We start from the raw sequence: 17,525 nt of genomic DNA, 5'->3' as shown, positions 1-17,525 counted from the left end.
AGACCTTCTTTACTAGTACAGTAAGAAACATCTAGACAGGTTTCTGGTCTGAGTCAACAGTATGGTTTATTACTGTCTTTTCTTGGGAGATGATCAACACTTACGCAAGAGAAGTCAATACTAGCCCATTTTCAGAGTCATACGTGTTCATGGAGTGCTCTAAGTACAAACACTGCAAAACCATTCTCTGAAATTATCTGCTTTCTACACACCTTTCTTATTCCTGTCCCTTACATTATAGCAAAGATCAGAAGTCTGTCTCCTGCTTACTTTCTCTCCCTGCTGCTTCACTTCTCTGATTGCCAGAGTCATGCAACTCTTGGACATTTTCTCTTCTGCGCCTTGGCTTCACCTCTGCTTTTATAAAGACCTCTCCCTTTTTCTTGCTGTGTTTCTCCCTCATTTTCAGCTTTTATGTCCTTTAAGTGCAACCTTTTCCTCTCCACTGGTAATGATCATCCAACCCAGTCAGTTTTGTTATCCATCTTCAAGCTACAGTTTACATACTGCTTTGCAGAGCAAGTTCAGGAAAGGCTAAGCAGTTCCATCTGCTGGAAGGAGCTGTGTACCTGCAGTAGCGAGATGATGAGAATATTGGTCATGTGTTAGGAATGCCTCTGAAATAAAGTGAGGTTTCTGCATCCCAACTTCAGCAATCCCTGAGTCTTAGTCAGGGTTACATAGATCTTTGTCCTGTGGACAGCTGACACTTCCAGCAACATGAATTATAACAGAGGTCAAAGGTAATATATCGCTAACAGAGAATAAGAATAGTTTTCTGGGTAAAGCACAGGCAGGGATTGAGACATTTGGTTTCTTTGCTTGCTCTACCAGCCTTGAGCATGTCACTGAAATCTGGTTGGGCCAGATTCTGCTGCTATTACTGATGCTAAAAAGTGCCTTGTTCCCTAAATAACACCAAGGCAATCTACACTGTGATAATCTCAGAGCAGTGCCTTAGTTCAAGGTCATGCCTTTTCCCAGCTGTTCCATTGAAAGATCTCAGTCTCCTCCATCTTTAGCATCCCTGTTAGATGTGCATATTGACGGAGGACGCTGTATGCAAGATGAGTGAAAAGGACGAGGTCTCTACATTGTGCCTAGAATCTTAATCTGTAAGAGTCTTCCAGTCTCATTGGGGGAAACATTTTGCATGATCCGCAAGTTGAAAAAGGCAAAAATCACTGAATGAACATTTGGGCCTCAAACTGTGCGTACTTAGTTATATCTCAAGTTCAGAAAACTGGGTGAAAGGTGTTCGCAGAATGTCTGTTTCTTGGAGCCACCCAACACAGATACCCTGCTTCCACAGAGTTTCAGCATCAATGAACACCTTAGTGGATTTGTGAACATGGCCCAAAGTTTCACAAGTGGATGGGACCCATAAATTGAACTATGACAAATCAGTCAAAGTCTGAAGAAGCCTTTGATGTGACAGAAACACATATTGTACAGTTTCTGTGTAGAATAGTTACAAATTTTTTTATTCTGTTTATTCTGACAGTGAAATAAGTATTAAAAGAAAGAGACATAAATATGTTGCAAAGCTCATTCTAGGAATATATTCTTGCTAGTAAAGCACTTCCATCCTTTGAACTAATTTCTTGTCTTGCTACTTGGTATGGATGATGATATCCAATAGAAGTCCTCTCAGCTGTGTTGTAGGACTGGAATTGTTTGTTACACAGTTCTGCAACTCTTAATCATGTTGATGATGTCATGGATGACATTCAGCACACCAGCCTCAGTTTTCTGTAGGCTAGGTGTATAGCCTAAGCCAGGTGCCTGTCAGGGCTGGACAACCCATTCTTTTCTCATTTTCTAATAAAGACAACTTAAGGAGTAACTCGTACACCTTTTCTGAACATCGAGAAAGTCTAAGTGACTAACTTAGATCAAATGCCAGATTTTTCATAGCTAAAGCTCTGTACCGAGTCCCATAATTACAGGCCCATTGGGATTGCTCCTGTGTGTAACTTCATGCTTGTATGAATACAGAGAGAATCAGGCCTACATTGCCAAGATAACAGCCTTGCAATTGTTCTTTGTAGTACCAGTTATACCCATGGGAGAAAAAAAAAATGTTGCTTGAGCAAGTAGCCCTATTCTCTTTCAAGGAGATTCCTTTTTGCAAAGCAGTTAGGTGCTCCTAAGTGTCAACAAAGAATTTTCAATCTGTCCTACTGGTGTTTGATTGTTCTTTCAGTGGGTATTATCATTATTCAGAATCAGACAAGTATCTGATCTCAATGACATATGATGTCAGCCTTTCAACCATTTACAGGTTTCCCAGGACTCCACATTGTCAATATAAATTTATTGATTTCTATAGAGTGACACCAAATGCACAGACTACAGTGTTTGGCATGCATTAGGGATTTTGTGTGTACACAGTGGCACAAGAAGCAATACTGTCTTGTCCTTCTGCCATTGTGGGAATACTGGTGTAACTTTGCTTTTAAGATTCCCCACTGTTTTATTCTTGACTGTAGCTTGAAGGGATGTATTTCAAATGCACAACTTAGTTTTAAAGGACTAGGATCTCTTGGTGCTCCTGTAGTTTTGCACTTGCTTCTAATGCAGCCAGCCAGCAGCTGTACCAGTTAAATGCTGTACCTGGCACCAGTTTTGTCCTATTAACACAAGACAAAAATAGCATCTGCAGAAAAAGGCACTTCCTAGGATCAGTAACTCTGTCCAGACCCAGATGTTTTCAGTCAAACAACACAGAACTGAAACTTTTATGCATGTCAGAACTGCACAGACACCATTACCAGACACAGGAAAAGTATTTAATTCATAGCTTGGCTTTTTTTTTTTTTTTGGTCCATGTTGCATGTATTTTCCTTTTGTCCATCTTCATGTTGTGTTTTCTTTTGTTTGTTTTCTCATGACTAGACTGCCTCTTTGTCAAAGATTCCTGCCTCAAAATCTAGAGCAAAGTCATTGCTTCCTCCAAGACCCAGCTCAGCTTGCTCATTAACTACTAAAAGGGCCAGTTTTCTCGATACAGACAGTTATTATGTACGGCCCTCCTCAGCAGGCCCAAGAGACTGCTTGTCCTACTCAAAGTCAGATGCTAAGGTAAGGTAGCAGAGTTGCTAGAGAGAGAGTTAGCTCGGAGATGTGTAGGTGGACTCCATGGATCACATTCTCTACCCACTGAATTTGAGTAACTCTCTGCAAAGCTTACGTGGGATTACTTAGATCCAGTGGCAGGAAAACTGATTAGCAGGCTACAAGATTTGTGCTACAAAATGGATAAAAACAAAGGAGATTCTCCAGAGGAAACGTAAGTGAAATAAGTTATAACTAGAAGGACGTATCTTCTTTCTATTGATGATATGGATGCTGCTTCATTGACTGCTAAGAAGTTGCACCCATTTGCACGTGGGTAAGTGGCAAAGAACAGCAGTACTAATTTGCCTTCCAAGTTTAAAAAAATGTAATTTTCAACCAGTTAATATTCTCTGAAATCAAATTCAATCCCCAGTGTAGGAGGGAGTTCTAATCACCAGCAATAAGGGTGGAAACCTAATGCTCTAGGAACCAAATTTGGTCTATGCATGGGACCATACTGAAAAAGTTGCAGTATAAATTTAAAGAGATGTTTGGCAGTCCATCCTAGCTTCCCTGTGTTTACATTTCACTTGTGTTTCAAATCTACTTGATGCTGAGTTGATGACTATCCCCATTTAAAAACTGTTTTGACTATTGACTACTATTTTCTGTGTAATGCCATGCTTGGTGTGTCTTTTATTGGTTGGGACCATCATCACATTTGTCTTTGGGAGGACTATCTGCTTATGCAAGACTGTCTTTGGCTGCCTATCCCATAAGTTCAAAAATATTCTAACATACATGTCCATTGCTCTAACTATGGTAAAAAGAAGGTATCTGCTGATTTCAAAAAGTAAAAAGATGAGTATGGAAGCAAATAAGACACCAGGATTAATAGTCCTCCACTGAAAGAAATAAGCTGTAGCTAAAAATTTTTCTCCATAAAAAAATTACAAGTTAGTATTTGAAAATGCAAAAATCACACATCACCTAACAATATAGTGTGGGGTGTATTCTGGGCACCAGTATTGCAGTTACTTTGCAGGTAAATTCACATAAGAATTTCACACCTGAGCTCCAGAGAATTCCTTTACTTTCAACTTGCACTAAAAACCACTTGTTCCTTATTAAGAACCAAATGTGGAATCCATCCATCTTTAGATCCAAGAGTATCTGTATCTGTCTTAAGTAGCTCAGAAGATGACTGTTGGGTGTTTTGATGCAGTAAAGAAGCACCAGGGAGCTAAGCAGAGCATGGGAGGTGGCTGGATCCCCACAGGTTCCTGTGTGAGTAGTAAACTGGGCCCATAGGATGAGGTTTCCCCCTCTGTATATAGGTTGAGAAAAATCACAGCCCAGAAAGTGAGTTTTGAAAACTAAACCTTCCATTTTTATTTTGCTATTAGGACGGAGTAAGCAAGAGTCCCGAAAAGCGTTCCTCTCTACCAAGACCTTCCTCTATCCTTCCTCCTCGACGAGGTATATCAGGAGACCGAGACAGAGAGGAGAACTCTCTCTCCCTCACAGCTTCTCTTTCCTCTTCAGTACGACGGACCACCCGTATGTTTTTTGCATATTAACCCTCTCCTACTGCTGTGGGTGTCTCCCATAGATTTGTCACATTGCCATAGCATCATGTGTCCCTACCTTTTACACAGAGGGGTGGGTCTGGGGTATGCTGTTGGAAATCGGAGCCCCACAAACTGTTTTTGTTCAGGTACCAAGTCCTGAGCAGCAAGGGCTTGAAACCAGGGACAAGATGCACCCTTTCCATACTCTGCAATGCCCAGAGCTAGGACTGCGGTTCAGAGTAATCACTGATACTAGAAAATGCCTTTGCAGGGAGCTCAGAGCTGGGTAAGGTATTTGACACAGGGCATTTACAAACAGCAGCAAGAAAAACAAGACAAACCTGAAGTAGGCAACATAAAATATTCTGATGGATCTTGGAAAAGTGAACCTAATAGTTACAGTCATTAATTTGCTGTTTCACAGTAATGATCTCCCTGTGCTCTAATCCTAGGGTAAAAACTCTGCTGAGAATTGAGATGTTAGCTAGCGGAGTGACTCATTGGGGGAAGTTATGATAGTAAACCAGCAAGGTCATTTTATGAAGACCAGTGTTACCAAATCACAAGCCAAAAGAAATTACAGGACAAAGAGAATTTCACCAAATACCGCCAGAACTTTTAGCTAGATTTGCATTCAGCCCAGGCCTCAGAACCTGGATGAGGCTCCCTGCTTTCCAATAGGAATTCCTCTGGTTTCTCTCTTTAGAAACTCATCTCAGCCCCTTTAAAGACAGCTTAAGGGAAGTAGATTATTAAATTCTACAAAAAAACTCCTTTGAAATTCTTGGGTGATGCTCCAAGGGTAAAACAGAGACCCTTTGTAAGCAGAGTGACCCCCAGCTGGCACAGCAGCCCATTCTGCTGACTAGGAGTGAGAGGCCGTTGAGCATTTGCCAATGTGGTGAAGGGCTGGGGAATGAAAAATAAATATACCAAAGCTGCAGGGAGCTGGGAAAAAAAATCATTCCCTTTTTGTCTCAGCTGGTATAGTGAGAAGGTTCTGGTGTAGGGTTGTTTTGGAAAGAAAGAAACCATTCAGGGAAACTGGAGGTGAGAGTGGAGTATGTTCAGTCTGTCTAACGAGTCATGTAGAGCAAAGAGTTTCTCCAGGACCCCAGGGGCAGCAGTGTGTTGGGTTTGGTCCACCACCATTACATAAACAGAACAATTAACAAATACTTTAAATAAGATTTTGACTACTCCCACTGGATGCTCTAGAGAGGCCCATTGGATTTATAATTCCTGAACATTTTAAAGGTGAAAACGTACACGCACCCATTTGGCATTGGGGTTCCCAGGCTTTGGGGTTTAGTTTGGTCTTTCTCTCCCTGAGTATTCTCATTGAACCTTTGCTTTAAGCAGCATATGGAGATATCTTGGGTTCTGTTTATTTGCATTTGAGAGTTACGAGTAGAGCTGGCTGCAGAAAGCACAGTGCCACGACTAAACTGATTCTTGTGCTCAGTGAAAAGGACTGGCAATGCCGTAAACACTGAATGGAGCGGCTACAAAATGTTACAGTATTTATTTATTTATTTTTAACTTGCATGCCAATGTAACTAGAATATGACTTTTAATCAAGGTTGCCTTCTGTAGTTGCTTTCTTTCACTGCGCTAATGAAAAATAGCAACTGAATGTGAGGTACATCTGCCCATCCACACAACAGAGCTATGACTTGTTCATCAGCTGAATGATCAGCCAGGGTTCAGCTGCAGACACCAGATTACCAGCAGTGGTAGGTGACCAGCAGCAGGCAGGCACTCAGAGCCTTAATTTCAGGATTACAATCAGAATTTTTCCTACTCTCTAGTTTAATGCCTAAATCCATCGAAACTAGTGACAACATTCTTACTGGCTAGTCAGGTTGTCGGATCAAGTCCCAGAGGTTAGATTCCCAGCATGCTTCTTGTTCTTTCCCCAAAATGGAAATCGGTGTGATATGGTGCCTTGTTTAGCGAGCTTTGCAGGAAGCATAGGTGTTGTGGGAAGCACACCTGTGTTACAGCACAGAGAACTCAGTCACCATATGGGCAATTTACCAACTCAACCATACGTGACAAGCTAACTCCTGGCAGGTTGATTAGCAAAGTAAAACATGGAGACAGACATCCATTCTGCGGTTCCAGCACTAGCACAGCCATCTTAGAGCTGTATCATCTTGCTTGGCACACAGGGATGCGGTCTTGGGAGGTACAGAGGAAAGAAGAGCTGTATTTCTGTGGGTCTAATGCTGGTTTTTTTTCTTCATGTAGGATCAGAGCCAATTCGTAGCAGAACAGGAAAAAGTGGGACTTCTACCCCCACTACTCCTGGCTCCACTGCCATCACGCCAGGGACACCACCAAGCTATGCCTCCCGTACCCCAGGCACTCCAGGGACACCCAGCTACTCCAGAACCCCACACACTCCTGGGACCCCCAAATCTGCCATACTGGTACCTACTGAGAAAAAAGTTGCCATAATTCGCACTCCTCCTAAATCTCCAGCCACTCCGAAGCAGCTACGAGTTATTAATCAGCCTCTACCTGACCTCAAGAACGTCAGGTCCAAAATTGGATCAACAGATAACATCAAATACCAGCCTAAAGGGGGGCAGGTAAGGATTCCACTTTTTATGTTCATCCATATGTGATTTAGTCTTATGTGTGCACATTTGGGATAGGTACGGGATGGGAGCCATTTTGAGTTGCCTTGCAAATGCTGCTTCTATTGTCCATATGCATTGGTTGTTTAAATCATGTTAATTGGCAGGGGCCAGGACAATCTTCAGAAAGTATTTTGTCACTAGAAAACTAACAGTGTCTCACCGACATTCAGCTGCAAAATTTCAAACAAGAGTTTGTACTCCATGCCATAGATATGTTTCAGCCTGCATCTCAGCAGTTGCTGCTTACTTAGTCTTCATCAGTACCAGCAAATGAAAGGGGTTTGTTTTAATTCAAGCAAGTTCAAATTCAATCTAGATAGATGTTAGCAGGATTGCACAGTACTGTGACCTTTTCCTGTGTCATTTTATGTGACATGTGCATTGTGTTGGGTGACGTTAATGAGGGTTGCAGCTTCCAACCTGGTAAATCCACCCCAAGTTAAAGATGATGGGAGGGGACAGATACGAGACTTAACTGTTTTTTCTTGCTGCAGGGTTTGAATAAGCAGGAACAGGGCTTAAATTTTATAAACTGGAGAGTGTGCATAATCTAAGAAAAGGTGGACGTGTAACAAGGCAGATCGGGATTTTCAGTTCTCACTGTCTGAAAGAACAAGAATTCAGGGACATGTTGATGCAATTAAAAGGTGAAAAAAAAAGATAGTTTCACACCTTGCAGAATTATGCAATGAAGCACATTGTCATGAGGATTGCTTTCAGCTAAAGACTGAACATGTGTGTAGGGTAACAAAATACCCTGTTACTACAGACAGGACTTGCCAAACTTTGGAAAGGACAGTAAAGATGTAGGCTTTTAAGCTAAGCAGACGGTTTTGGGGACTGAGGAAAGATCAAACAGGAAGTACCATAAATCTTCCTGAGGTATGGTGTTTCTGCCTTCCTCTGAAGAGTCTCTGCTTGATGCCCTACCAAGCAGAGCTATGGCCAGAGCTGGAATAGTGTTCTCTCATTTTTGGGCAATGCAGAAATGGTAACACAGATGGCATTAAAAGCCAAAATCGTGTCCAAGCAATTTGTTTGTCCTTCTGTTTGGAAGAACTGTTGTTCTAGCTTACAGGATGAAGCAGTCCATTCTATTCATGTTTAAAGAGTTATAAAACCATTTATAACCTGAAAGAAATCCTATTTTATTTAGAAACAAAGAGGCTGAATGAGGAAAAAGAATATAGCTTACCAAAACTTATGCTAAAAATATGGACAACTCAGTCTTGTGGGTGTAAACAATTATGATGATTTATTTTTTGTAAAAAGTACCTGTGCGTTTCATATTGATTCTGGACGCAATCCCACGATGAAAACACCCAGTGCCCCCAGCTCCCTTTTACTTCCCTGAGATTGCTGAGTTACAGCAGTGGCAATGTGAGTGCTTTATGAAAGGTTCACTTCTCAACTACCTCCAGAGACAGGACATCAGGGTGAATAACATGCTCGCCCATTCAGCTGTCCTGAAAACAAGACATTCCAGAAAGCTGGGTTGCATGGTGTTTCCAGATCAGATACTTATATATATGTATATATATCTCTGAGTTTTGGAATTCAAAATGGAACATACAGAACAGTGAGGTTCGCCTAATGCTGTCTCGGAAAAAAATAATAAATTGGATCAAAACTTAACATTGCAACCCTATGCCTACTGCAGGTCTTCCAGAAGAAAAAAACAGGCTCATCTTTTAAACAGTAAGGTATCTCTTAGGCATTGATCCCCTTTTCATGGTAAATTAACACATTCAGTGCTTTCCAGGCTTTGGACAGTAGCCAGTTACTATATAAAGTCAAGAAGATAATGCCTCAGCAAAGTTTCTTCTGCATTTGTTTTGACAAGTGTCTGTGTAATTATTTTGTATGGGAGTTCAACTCCCATTTGACATATTGTGTGGCAGATGGTCACGGTGCACAGGGCCTCCAGGAGGCTTGGAACACCAGTTCAGACTGTGCATCTGGATTAGCATTCCTCATAACAAGCCCAGCTGCTGGACATGGGGCTTGAAACCAGCACCACGTTAGCCTATCCTCCTCCTCCCTATTACTCTCTGTGGACTGTAACAACTGTACAAGACCGGGGGCCACAGCAAATCGTATTTCTTTGTAAACGCCATGCCTAGACAGCTACATTTCCTTAGCAGTTCTATAGAGTTGCACAGAGTTTTTGATGGTTAGTGAAGGATGGCACAGCAGTTGGCGTTTCACTCTCGGGGATCACAGGGGAAATCTACTGGGTGGACATAATGTCACTGAAGCTAAAGCATTTTTTAATTCCCAGTGGTATATGGCCACTGGGCTGTGGGTTGGGCTAAGACTCACTGAGTTTTTCCTTTATGTTTCCTTTATGCCATAGTTGCTCAGTCTAGACAAGAGGTTTTAGGATTAATTCTTTTCCAATTTCTGCAGTTGAATTTTATAGAGTCTGTGAGAGGAACACATGAAAGCTAATTTCATTTCCTTGTGTCTGCACACTTCTTTAATGTCTGGTGGCAAATATCGCACTGGCTGAAATGAGCTGTTATCTGCTATCTGCTTTTAGTGATGATACATGAAACAAACAGAAAGCTGCTCAAGTTTTATAACCTGAACTGGAAGTGCTGATAGCAATAACCACAGGAAAAACAAGCAAACAAAAAGCCAGCATATATCAGGGCAAGTTAACTACATAAACATGACATGCAAATCACTAAAGGAATACAGATATGCAGCCCAAAAGTGTCATTTGAAGACAGACTATCCTTTCACCAGAGGCATATCTGAACCTAGCACAAGGTCTTTTCTTAGCTTACAGCTGTCCTAGAGAAAGCAGCCGCGCTCTGAAACTGCCAGAGGCTGAGGTGCAGAACTGAAGAAGAAGGGGATGTTTGAATGCTAAATAAATCAAGAAATGCAGTGCTTTCAATTTCATCAAAAGCTCATCAGTCAGCAGACTGATTTTACTTCAGCTCTGACTTGCCAGCCACAGAAGCAAAGGAGAGAAATCACTCCACCTGACGGGGGGGGGGGGGGGGGGGGGAGAGCATGCTTCTAGGGGAAGAAGCAAGCTAACTTTGCACTGCATTAAGCTCCTACTAGAAATAGATGGCTTGAGATGTGCTTAATTGGTATTCTGCAGTCTGGAGAAACGAGGGCTTCTCTGCTCTGTGATGCAGCCAGTAGGTGGTTGTCTGGTTTTCTCTTTATAGTAGAGTATGGTGAAATGTGTCATTCTTGGCAAAGCTCAGAGGCGACTTGCTCATGGGTATGTCTGCTGGGCTTCAGATGGATTTTCGCACTGCATCAGCTGTGGAGGAAATGCTTTGCTTTCAAAAGTAACCCATTTGCATCTGTTATTTCTCTGACAGCCCAAGGGAAGCATGGGGGAGCTGGGGGAAGGGGGTTGGAAATCTGTTTCAGATGCCAAGACTGGGGTTTTTCTTTTCTGTTTGGATTTTTTTTTCTTCTTGAAATCCTGTCTATGGATGTGGCTTGTACCATAGTGGAGTACCAAAGTGCCCTAACTGAATCTTTTCATTACTGACCAGGCAGACTATTTACAAAGCATCATAGGCCAGCAACCAAGGATAAAGCTGACCTAGATTTCTTTTAATTTAATCTTAAAATGTACCCCTTAAATCTCAGCCATGGGTGAGAACTTCACTGGATGTGAATCAGCATAGCTTCATCAAAGTGAATGGAGACTAGAATGCCATGCATAAGGTTTAAAATATCACTAACTATAGTAACAGCCAGACACCTTGTAAGAAGTAAGATGACACATAGAAAAATTAAATACCTAAGCCATGTTGAAGAATGAAGTTAGGAAGATGAAGGAAGAACTTCACCATCTTCCCTAAACTGTAGAAAACAAAGTGCAATTAGTCATGGGTCACAAAGTCTGAATAAATTGATGACACCACTATTCAGTAGAACCAGTCCAGAAACCACAAAAATGCTGGCAAGGAGAACAGGCATCTGCATTAGATGATAAAATAGACCGGCACAGGGAAGGGTAAGACATCTCAGAGCTGGGCAGAAGAGGAGGCTTGGATGGATATCTGTCATCATCTTTGCACAATTTTTTTTTAGCTTCAAAATCAGTTTGGATGGCAGGAGAGACTCCTCCACAACACACCCCCACACCCTCCCATCATCACAGTTTACGACCCAGTCTGCAGAGAACAGTAGGCTTCTGAAGTGCTCCCTGCCTCAGCTACAGCCTGCCAGGATGCAGAGTCAGTGCAGAGACAGGTCTGGTGGCACGCCGGAGCTAAGCACCTCCTGGGAGAACTGCAGGTCAAAAGGGTATTCAGCAAGTTCCCTTTCAGATGGCATCTTGTAACTCCTCTTCCTCTTGTTTCACATGTCTTTGCATCACGTTATGAACACTGATGACTGCCCAAAGATTAATCTGAAGAACTAGATTATATGCTATTGGTGCACTGGCTGATGAAGAGTGTCTGTCCTGGTTTCAGCTGGGATAGAGTTAACTGTCTTCCTAGTAGCCGGGACAGTGCTATGTTTTGAGTTCAGTATGCAAAGAATGTTGATAACACTGATGTTTTCAGTTGTTGCTCAGTAGCGTTTAGACTAAAGTCAAGGATTTTTCAGCTTCTCATGCCCAGCCAGCGAGAAAGCTGGAGGGGCACAAGAAGTTGGCACAGGACACAGCCAGGGCACCTGACCCAAACTGGCCAACGATGTATTCCATACCATGTGACATCCCATCTAGTATAGGAACTGGGAAGTGGGGGCGGGGAATCGCCGCTCAGGGGACTGGCTGGGTGTCGGTCGGTGGGTGGTGAGCAATTGCACTGCGTATCATTTGTACATTCCAATCTTTTAATTATTACTGTTGTCATTTTATTAGTGTTATCATTATCATTGTTAGTTTCTTCTTTTTATATTCTATTAAACCGTTCTTATCTCAACCCGCAGGTTTTGCTTCTTTTCCCGATTTTCTCCCCCACCCCACTGGGTGGGGGGGAGAGAGTGAGCGGCTGCGTGGTGTTTAGTTGCTGGCTGGGGTTAAACCATGACAGTGTCCTAAAAGATAGTGGAGAATATAGGCCTAACAAAAAGTGCAATCTGAGCTGTTGCTGGGTCCCATTCTGTCTCCCATCTCCTTCTGGCACATCATGCACTTTTTCTCCAGTCCATTGTGATCTGCAGCATAGTTGAGCCAAAACCACTTTGGCCCAAGTTAAGAGAATGTCCCTGCTCAGGACAGTGATGAACATAAGTGAGCTTGTAAAGTTCAAGCTTTGGTGCCTTTCCCAGCCAGAGCCGCAGGAGGCAGCTGTATAGGAAAATGTGGATTGACATTGTAACGTGGCTGTTGTTAAAGTACTTAGCTAATGAGAGACTGGGAGGCAATTGTTTCCACACTGTTAGCTGCATTCATTGGAATAAGTTTGTGCATTTACCAAGTCAACAGTTCACAACTGTAAGATAAATTCATCTCTGTCAGTCTGCTTTTGTTTTCTTTATACATTCCTGGTTTTGTGGATTTGCAAGACATTTGAAGGGATTTGGTCTAGACTGAAAATTAGAAACTAATTCATCCCTTGTTAATTGCAAATCTACCAACGCAAAGTAAAATTAGGAGTTTCAGGCACACCTTCAAAACTCTGTCACGGCTCAAAACCATGATTTTTAAGTTTTTGAAATTTAGTATTTTGGCTGATCATTGCAGGTTGTACAGAAATAACATCTTGCAGCTCCTGTGTTCAGACTGTACTCATTTAATGGAAGGCTTGCCCGAGTACAGTCTGTACAGTTAAGCCTTGAATTATTCTGGATAAAAAGCAAGATCTTCTTCCTGACTCATATTTTAGAAAATTGAAGCCAGGCTCTAGCAAGTTTCGGAAAGTTTCTTTGAGGAAAGGTGTTTCGTTGGTAGAAATGAGCAGGGAGTTAGGACTTTCTATCCAGAGCTGACATTCACTTTCTATGTAGCTGAGACAGAGTAACATCACTGCTCTGCCTCAACCATCTGTAAAATGTGCATCATGCTCATTGAGGACAAACTGTGAACCACAATCAGGAGGGTCACAAGCTGTCTGATGGGGCTCTAGCCACTAACAAATCTTCCAACAACTACAGTAGCCATAAGCCGATGCTTCTCCCTCTTTTGAAGGCAGTTAGCAGCAGTGCGTTGATTTCTGCCAGTCGAATGGGGTGTGTTCAATCTGTCTAGTTAGAGTTGAAGGTATCGCTTTCTGGAGGATTCAGTATCTTTCCACCGACTACAGTGGCAGCTTAAGTGACCAGTTCCAACTCTTAGCAGGCTAATGTTAGAGGAGACAAAGCCCGGCCATGATGTACCATACATTGTTGGTCTCTCATTAATATCAGGGGGAGAAGCTTTTTTCTAGAGTAACTTGAAATTACCAGGACACGAATTCCTGTGAAAGTCTGAGTCATCCCAGCAGCAAGTTCAGCAGAGGAGGCATTTTCAGCTGAGCTCTAACTAGTCTAGATTTTGGCAATAAAATGGGGAAGGTTGTTCTTTTGGGAAAAATGTTCAGGCAATACATAAACTGTTTGGTCATATAATAGTGTTCTGTCTTGCACAGAAAGGTGAGAAAGAGTTTATTTTGCTAGATGGGAAAGGGCAGGAAAGAAAAGGATAAAAACCTTAGTTTACATCTTGGAAATTTGGATTTGAACAATAAAAAGAGATGCTAAGGGACATAGCTGCTGATCTCTGGGAGAGCCAGCTGCATGAAGAGATAAACACAAGGTATTTTTTTGAACTTGAACTGAACAACCTAATTTTCTCCATTATGCTGGAACCTCAAGAAAATCCAGACATAGCGACTCAAAACTCATCCCTTCTTAAAGATAAGGAAACTGATTTGAAAACTGTGATACTTGATGCTTGACACTTGATATTTGAAGCTATTAGTACTCTTTCCATAAGTAGGGACTGTTGTGCCTAAATTTAAGTATCAAACTCCATAGTTTAGCAAAAACTGGTTTGGGTTTTTTTTGTTTTGTTTTTTTTTAAGGGAGTACTAAAACAAGGATCCTGTGTTTTGGCTGAATTAATTGATCTCCTAGGATCTCATTTATTTGGTGTGTGTGAATCTGCTTCAATCTCTTTTACCATTCTTTTGATCAGCTCCCCAAATTTAGTGAGGAGTCTGATTACAGAACACGTGTTACAGTTCATCTGACGTGGATCTTGCACTTCCTTGAGCTGTCTGTTAAATTCAGCTGTTGTCTCTTGACTGTAAACTCTTTGGCATGGAAAATGGTCATTCCACTTTTTATTTCCCAGCACAATTATGCAAAACCTCTCAGTGTTTCTCTATAGGCCTTTTCTCCCTTTATTGGTACGGACATGCCTAGTTCAGTGTGGCCACCGTATTAATTAGATGAATACAGTGATTTGCAAATAGGTAGAAAGAAGCTTGTAAATGAGCCATTGTCGTCCTATGCAAGTATTAAAGACATGGCTGATTGCAAGACGTATTTTACTGATACTTCCCATTGAAAGTACCTATTTTCAATTGTTTGTAATTGTTTCACAATTTAAGTGTTCAGGCTGAAATATTACATGCTCAGTGTCTGCCTCTGAGTACATTATTAAAAATCAGAAATGAACCTGTCTTGTTCACCCTTTACTAAGAGCAAGATGAGCATAGTACATTATTTCGCCTATGCTATGTCCAGCGCAGCCTTTTATTTTGAATCTCACTAGCTTGTAGGCTGGCAGCTTCACTAGCGTTTGTATCCAGTTGTCGTGGTTTAACCCCAGCCAGCAACTAAGCACCACGCAGCCGCTCACTCTCTCCCCCCCCACACCCAGTGGGATGGGGAAGAAAATCGGGAAAAGAAGCAAAACCTGTGGGTTGAGATAAGAACGGTTTAATAGAACAGAAAAGAAGAAACTAATAATGATAATGATAACACTAATAAAATTACAACAGCAATAATGAAAGGATTGGAATGTACAAATGATGCGCAGTGCAATTGCTCACCACCTGCCGACCGACACCCAGTTAGTCCCCTGAGCGGCGATTCCCTGCCTGCACTCCCCAGTTCCTATACTAGATGGGACGTCCCATGGTATGGAATACATCGTTGGCCAGTTTGGGTCAGGTGCCCTGGCTGTGTCCCGTGCCAACTTCTTGTGCCCCTCCAGCTTTCTCGCTGGCTGGGCATGAGAAGCTGAAAAATCCTTGACTTTAGTCTAAACGCTACTGAGCAACAACTGAAAACATCAGTGTTATCAACATTCTTTGCATACTGAACTCAAAACATAGCACTGTACCAGCTACTAGGAAGACAGTTAACTCTATCCCAGCTGAAACTAGGACACCGGTAATTTCAGGAGTGCAAAAGCTGAACATGATTGCAAGCTCTGTTTGTAGATGTAGAAAGTCTGAGGCACAGTCTTTCCCTTTGAGGACTTTGCTAGGCCAAATAAATACCCTCCCCCCTCCCTTTCCTCTACCTGTAGCCTCTGCCAGGAGCATGAAAACTGTAGTATCACCTGTCCTTGGCAGCATATAGATTTGGAAGCACTTAGAACTGCCTCTTGATTCTAATCAGGTTTTAACCTTAACCTTATTCAAACCAATTCTTGTCTTGCTCAATCCCTGTGTTAACCAGGAGACCAAACACTGAAATAATGTCTAGTTCTGGGAGGTAGCTCTGTCAAATTACTGTGATGCTGTGGTAAGTAGGAGGAACCTGCCCTTTTTGGATAAGTTGTTAGGAGTCTGGGAGCTTTTCCCAATATCACAGCCCCACAGCATGTTCAAACGGCAAGTGGAGCCAAGTTAGAGTATTTTTAAATGCTTTAGGCACAGTGTTTGGGGCAGAGCTTCTCAGAGGCCATAATTGCAAGGCAGGGAGAACATAAACCATCAGCTTCTCAGAAAGTATATTCAGAGCCTGTAATTTCATCAGCATCACAATTTTTGTTCTTCGAGTATCTTTGTTTTGGTGTGTACCAGTGTAGTACACCACAGGAGGGAAGCTGTTCATGGATTCTCTGCCCAGATGCTGGTAAGTTAGGGGCTTTCCCTCTTGTTGTGAAAAGCAGCGGAACTGAATGATTCTAGGCAGCAATGGAACATAATTCTTTGTCTTTCATAAACAGTTTTCAGTCATCGATGTTGTCTTTAGCAGTGAGGCACAACTGAATGGAATTCTCTCTTGCATTTCCCTGCCTTCCACTCAGTGTTTCTACAAATTTCTGCTCATCTTGAACCTAGTGGTGCAGTACTGACAGAGGAGGGGCCTGCTCGAGGCCCCTGGACTGGCGACTGATGTACATAGAGACTTTGAAATCCAAATTCACTTTCTGTGAACAGTCTTAGAGAGGCATATATCTAACTGGGAGATTCACAGGTATTGCTAGCCTGTCTCTTCTCCTCATGTCAGCCAGCTTAACCCAAAAACATCCTCTCTGGTCTAGTGTAGATGTTGCCCTTGGACCACAGCCCCTTCCTGTTTAGATTGCCAGCTGGGCCACTATATGTAGGAAGGGAGTTAGTTTACCCTGCTGAGTGTAGATCAATATATGCCTCATCTACATGAACTCTGAGAAAAATACCTTCAACAGTTGGTTTCCTAGCAGGCTACCCATAAATGCCCTGCATCTCCTAGTACTTTGACAGCATTCAAACAGCACAGAAGGTTTTGGAGCACTGTGTCTGATACCTGCTGGGGACTACCTAGAAGTAGTGTGAGTCAGTGAGGCTATACTGTGTGCACATTGGCACACAGTCTGCCCTGGCCTTCAATTCTGGACCATTGCTGAGGAGTCATCAGAGGACAGAGTGGGGGGGAAGGTCTGTCAGACTCTCGGGGCTTTAGACGGAAGCCAGTTTTTCCTTGGGCAATGTGGTTTTGTGGAATAAACCCAGCATTGTTTGTAAGGCTTAATTTTTCCACTGTGGTTTAACTTCATGTGGATATGACAAATGCTGAGGAACCTCAGCTTGGTCCTGATCAAAATACTGACTTCCAGGCCGGGTCCAGCATCTGGGCAAACTAGCACCAGATCAGAAGAGAATGTACCCGTTTCAGACGGGCAGGTCAGCACAAGGGTTATGAGGGACTCTGTCAGGACATTATCTTGTTGGGATGTTCAGTGGGTGTGAATAGAAAGCAGTCCTGCTTCTGCCACAGACTAAAATGTTCCCTTTTCTGAATGAGAGTATGAGCAGGCTTGATCTCTCATTTAATGTGCAGCACAATTGAAGTACATATATGTACATCCCTACCACACCTCCACCCCCACACA

At 42.4% G+C, this 17,525-nt stretch overlaps 1 protein-coding gene across 50 annotated transcripts in view; it reads left to right on the top strand.

Moving 5' to 3' along the window:
- MAP2 (microtubule associated protein 2) overlaps window positions 1-17,525 on the top strand; it is a 239,330-nt gene that overhangs the window by 210,981 nt on the left and 10,824 nt on the right. For 28 of the 50 annotated variants that reach the window (XM_052791918.1, XM_052791910.1, XM_052791908.1 and 25 more), the window contains 3 exons: window positions 2,899-3,084; window positions 4,467-4,620; window positions 6,885-7,228. In XM_052791918.1, coding sequence (XP_052647878.1) covers window positions 2,899-3,084; window positions 4,467-4,620; window positions 6,885-7,228 — 684 coding nt within the window. The remainder of the gene's footprint in view (window positions 1-2,898; window positions 3,085-4,466; window positions 4,621-6,884; window positions 7,229-17,525) is intronic. The other 22 variants (XM_052791953.1, XM_052791951.1, XM_052791956.1 and 19 more) reach the window with 1 other exon arrangement.

Source organism: Harpia harpyja, chromosome 7 (assembly GCF_026419915.1).
Source record: "Harpia harpyja isolate bHarHar1 chromosome 7, bHarHar1 primary haplotype, whole genome shotgun sequence".
NCBI lineage: Eukaryota > Metazoa > Chordata > Aves > Accipitriformes > Accipitridae > Harpia > Harpia harpyja.
Note: the sequence above shows the minus strand (reverse complement) of the source record. Positions and strands in the feature narration are given on the sequence as shown.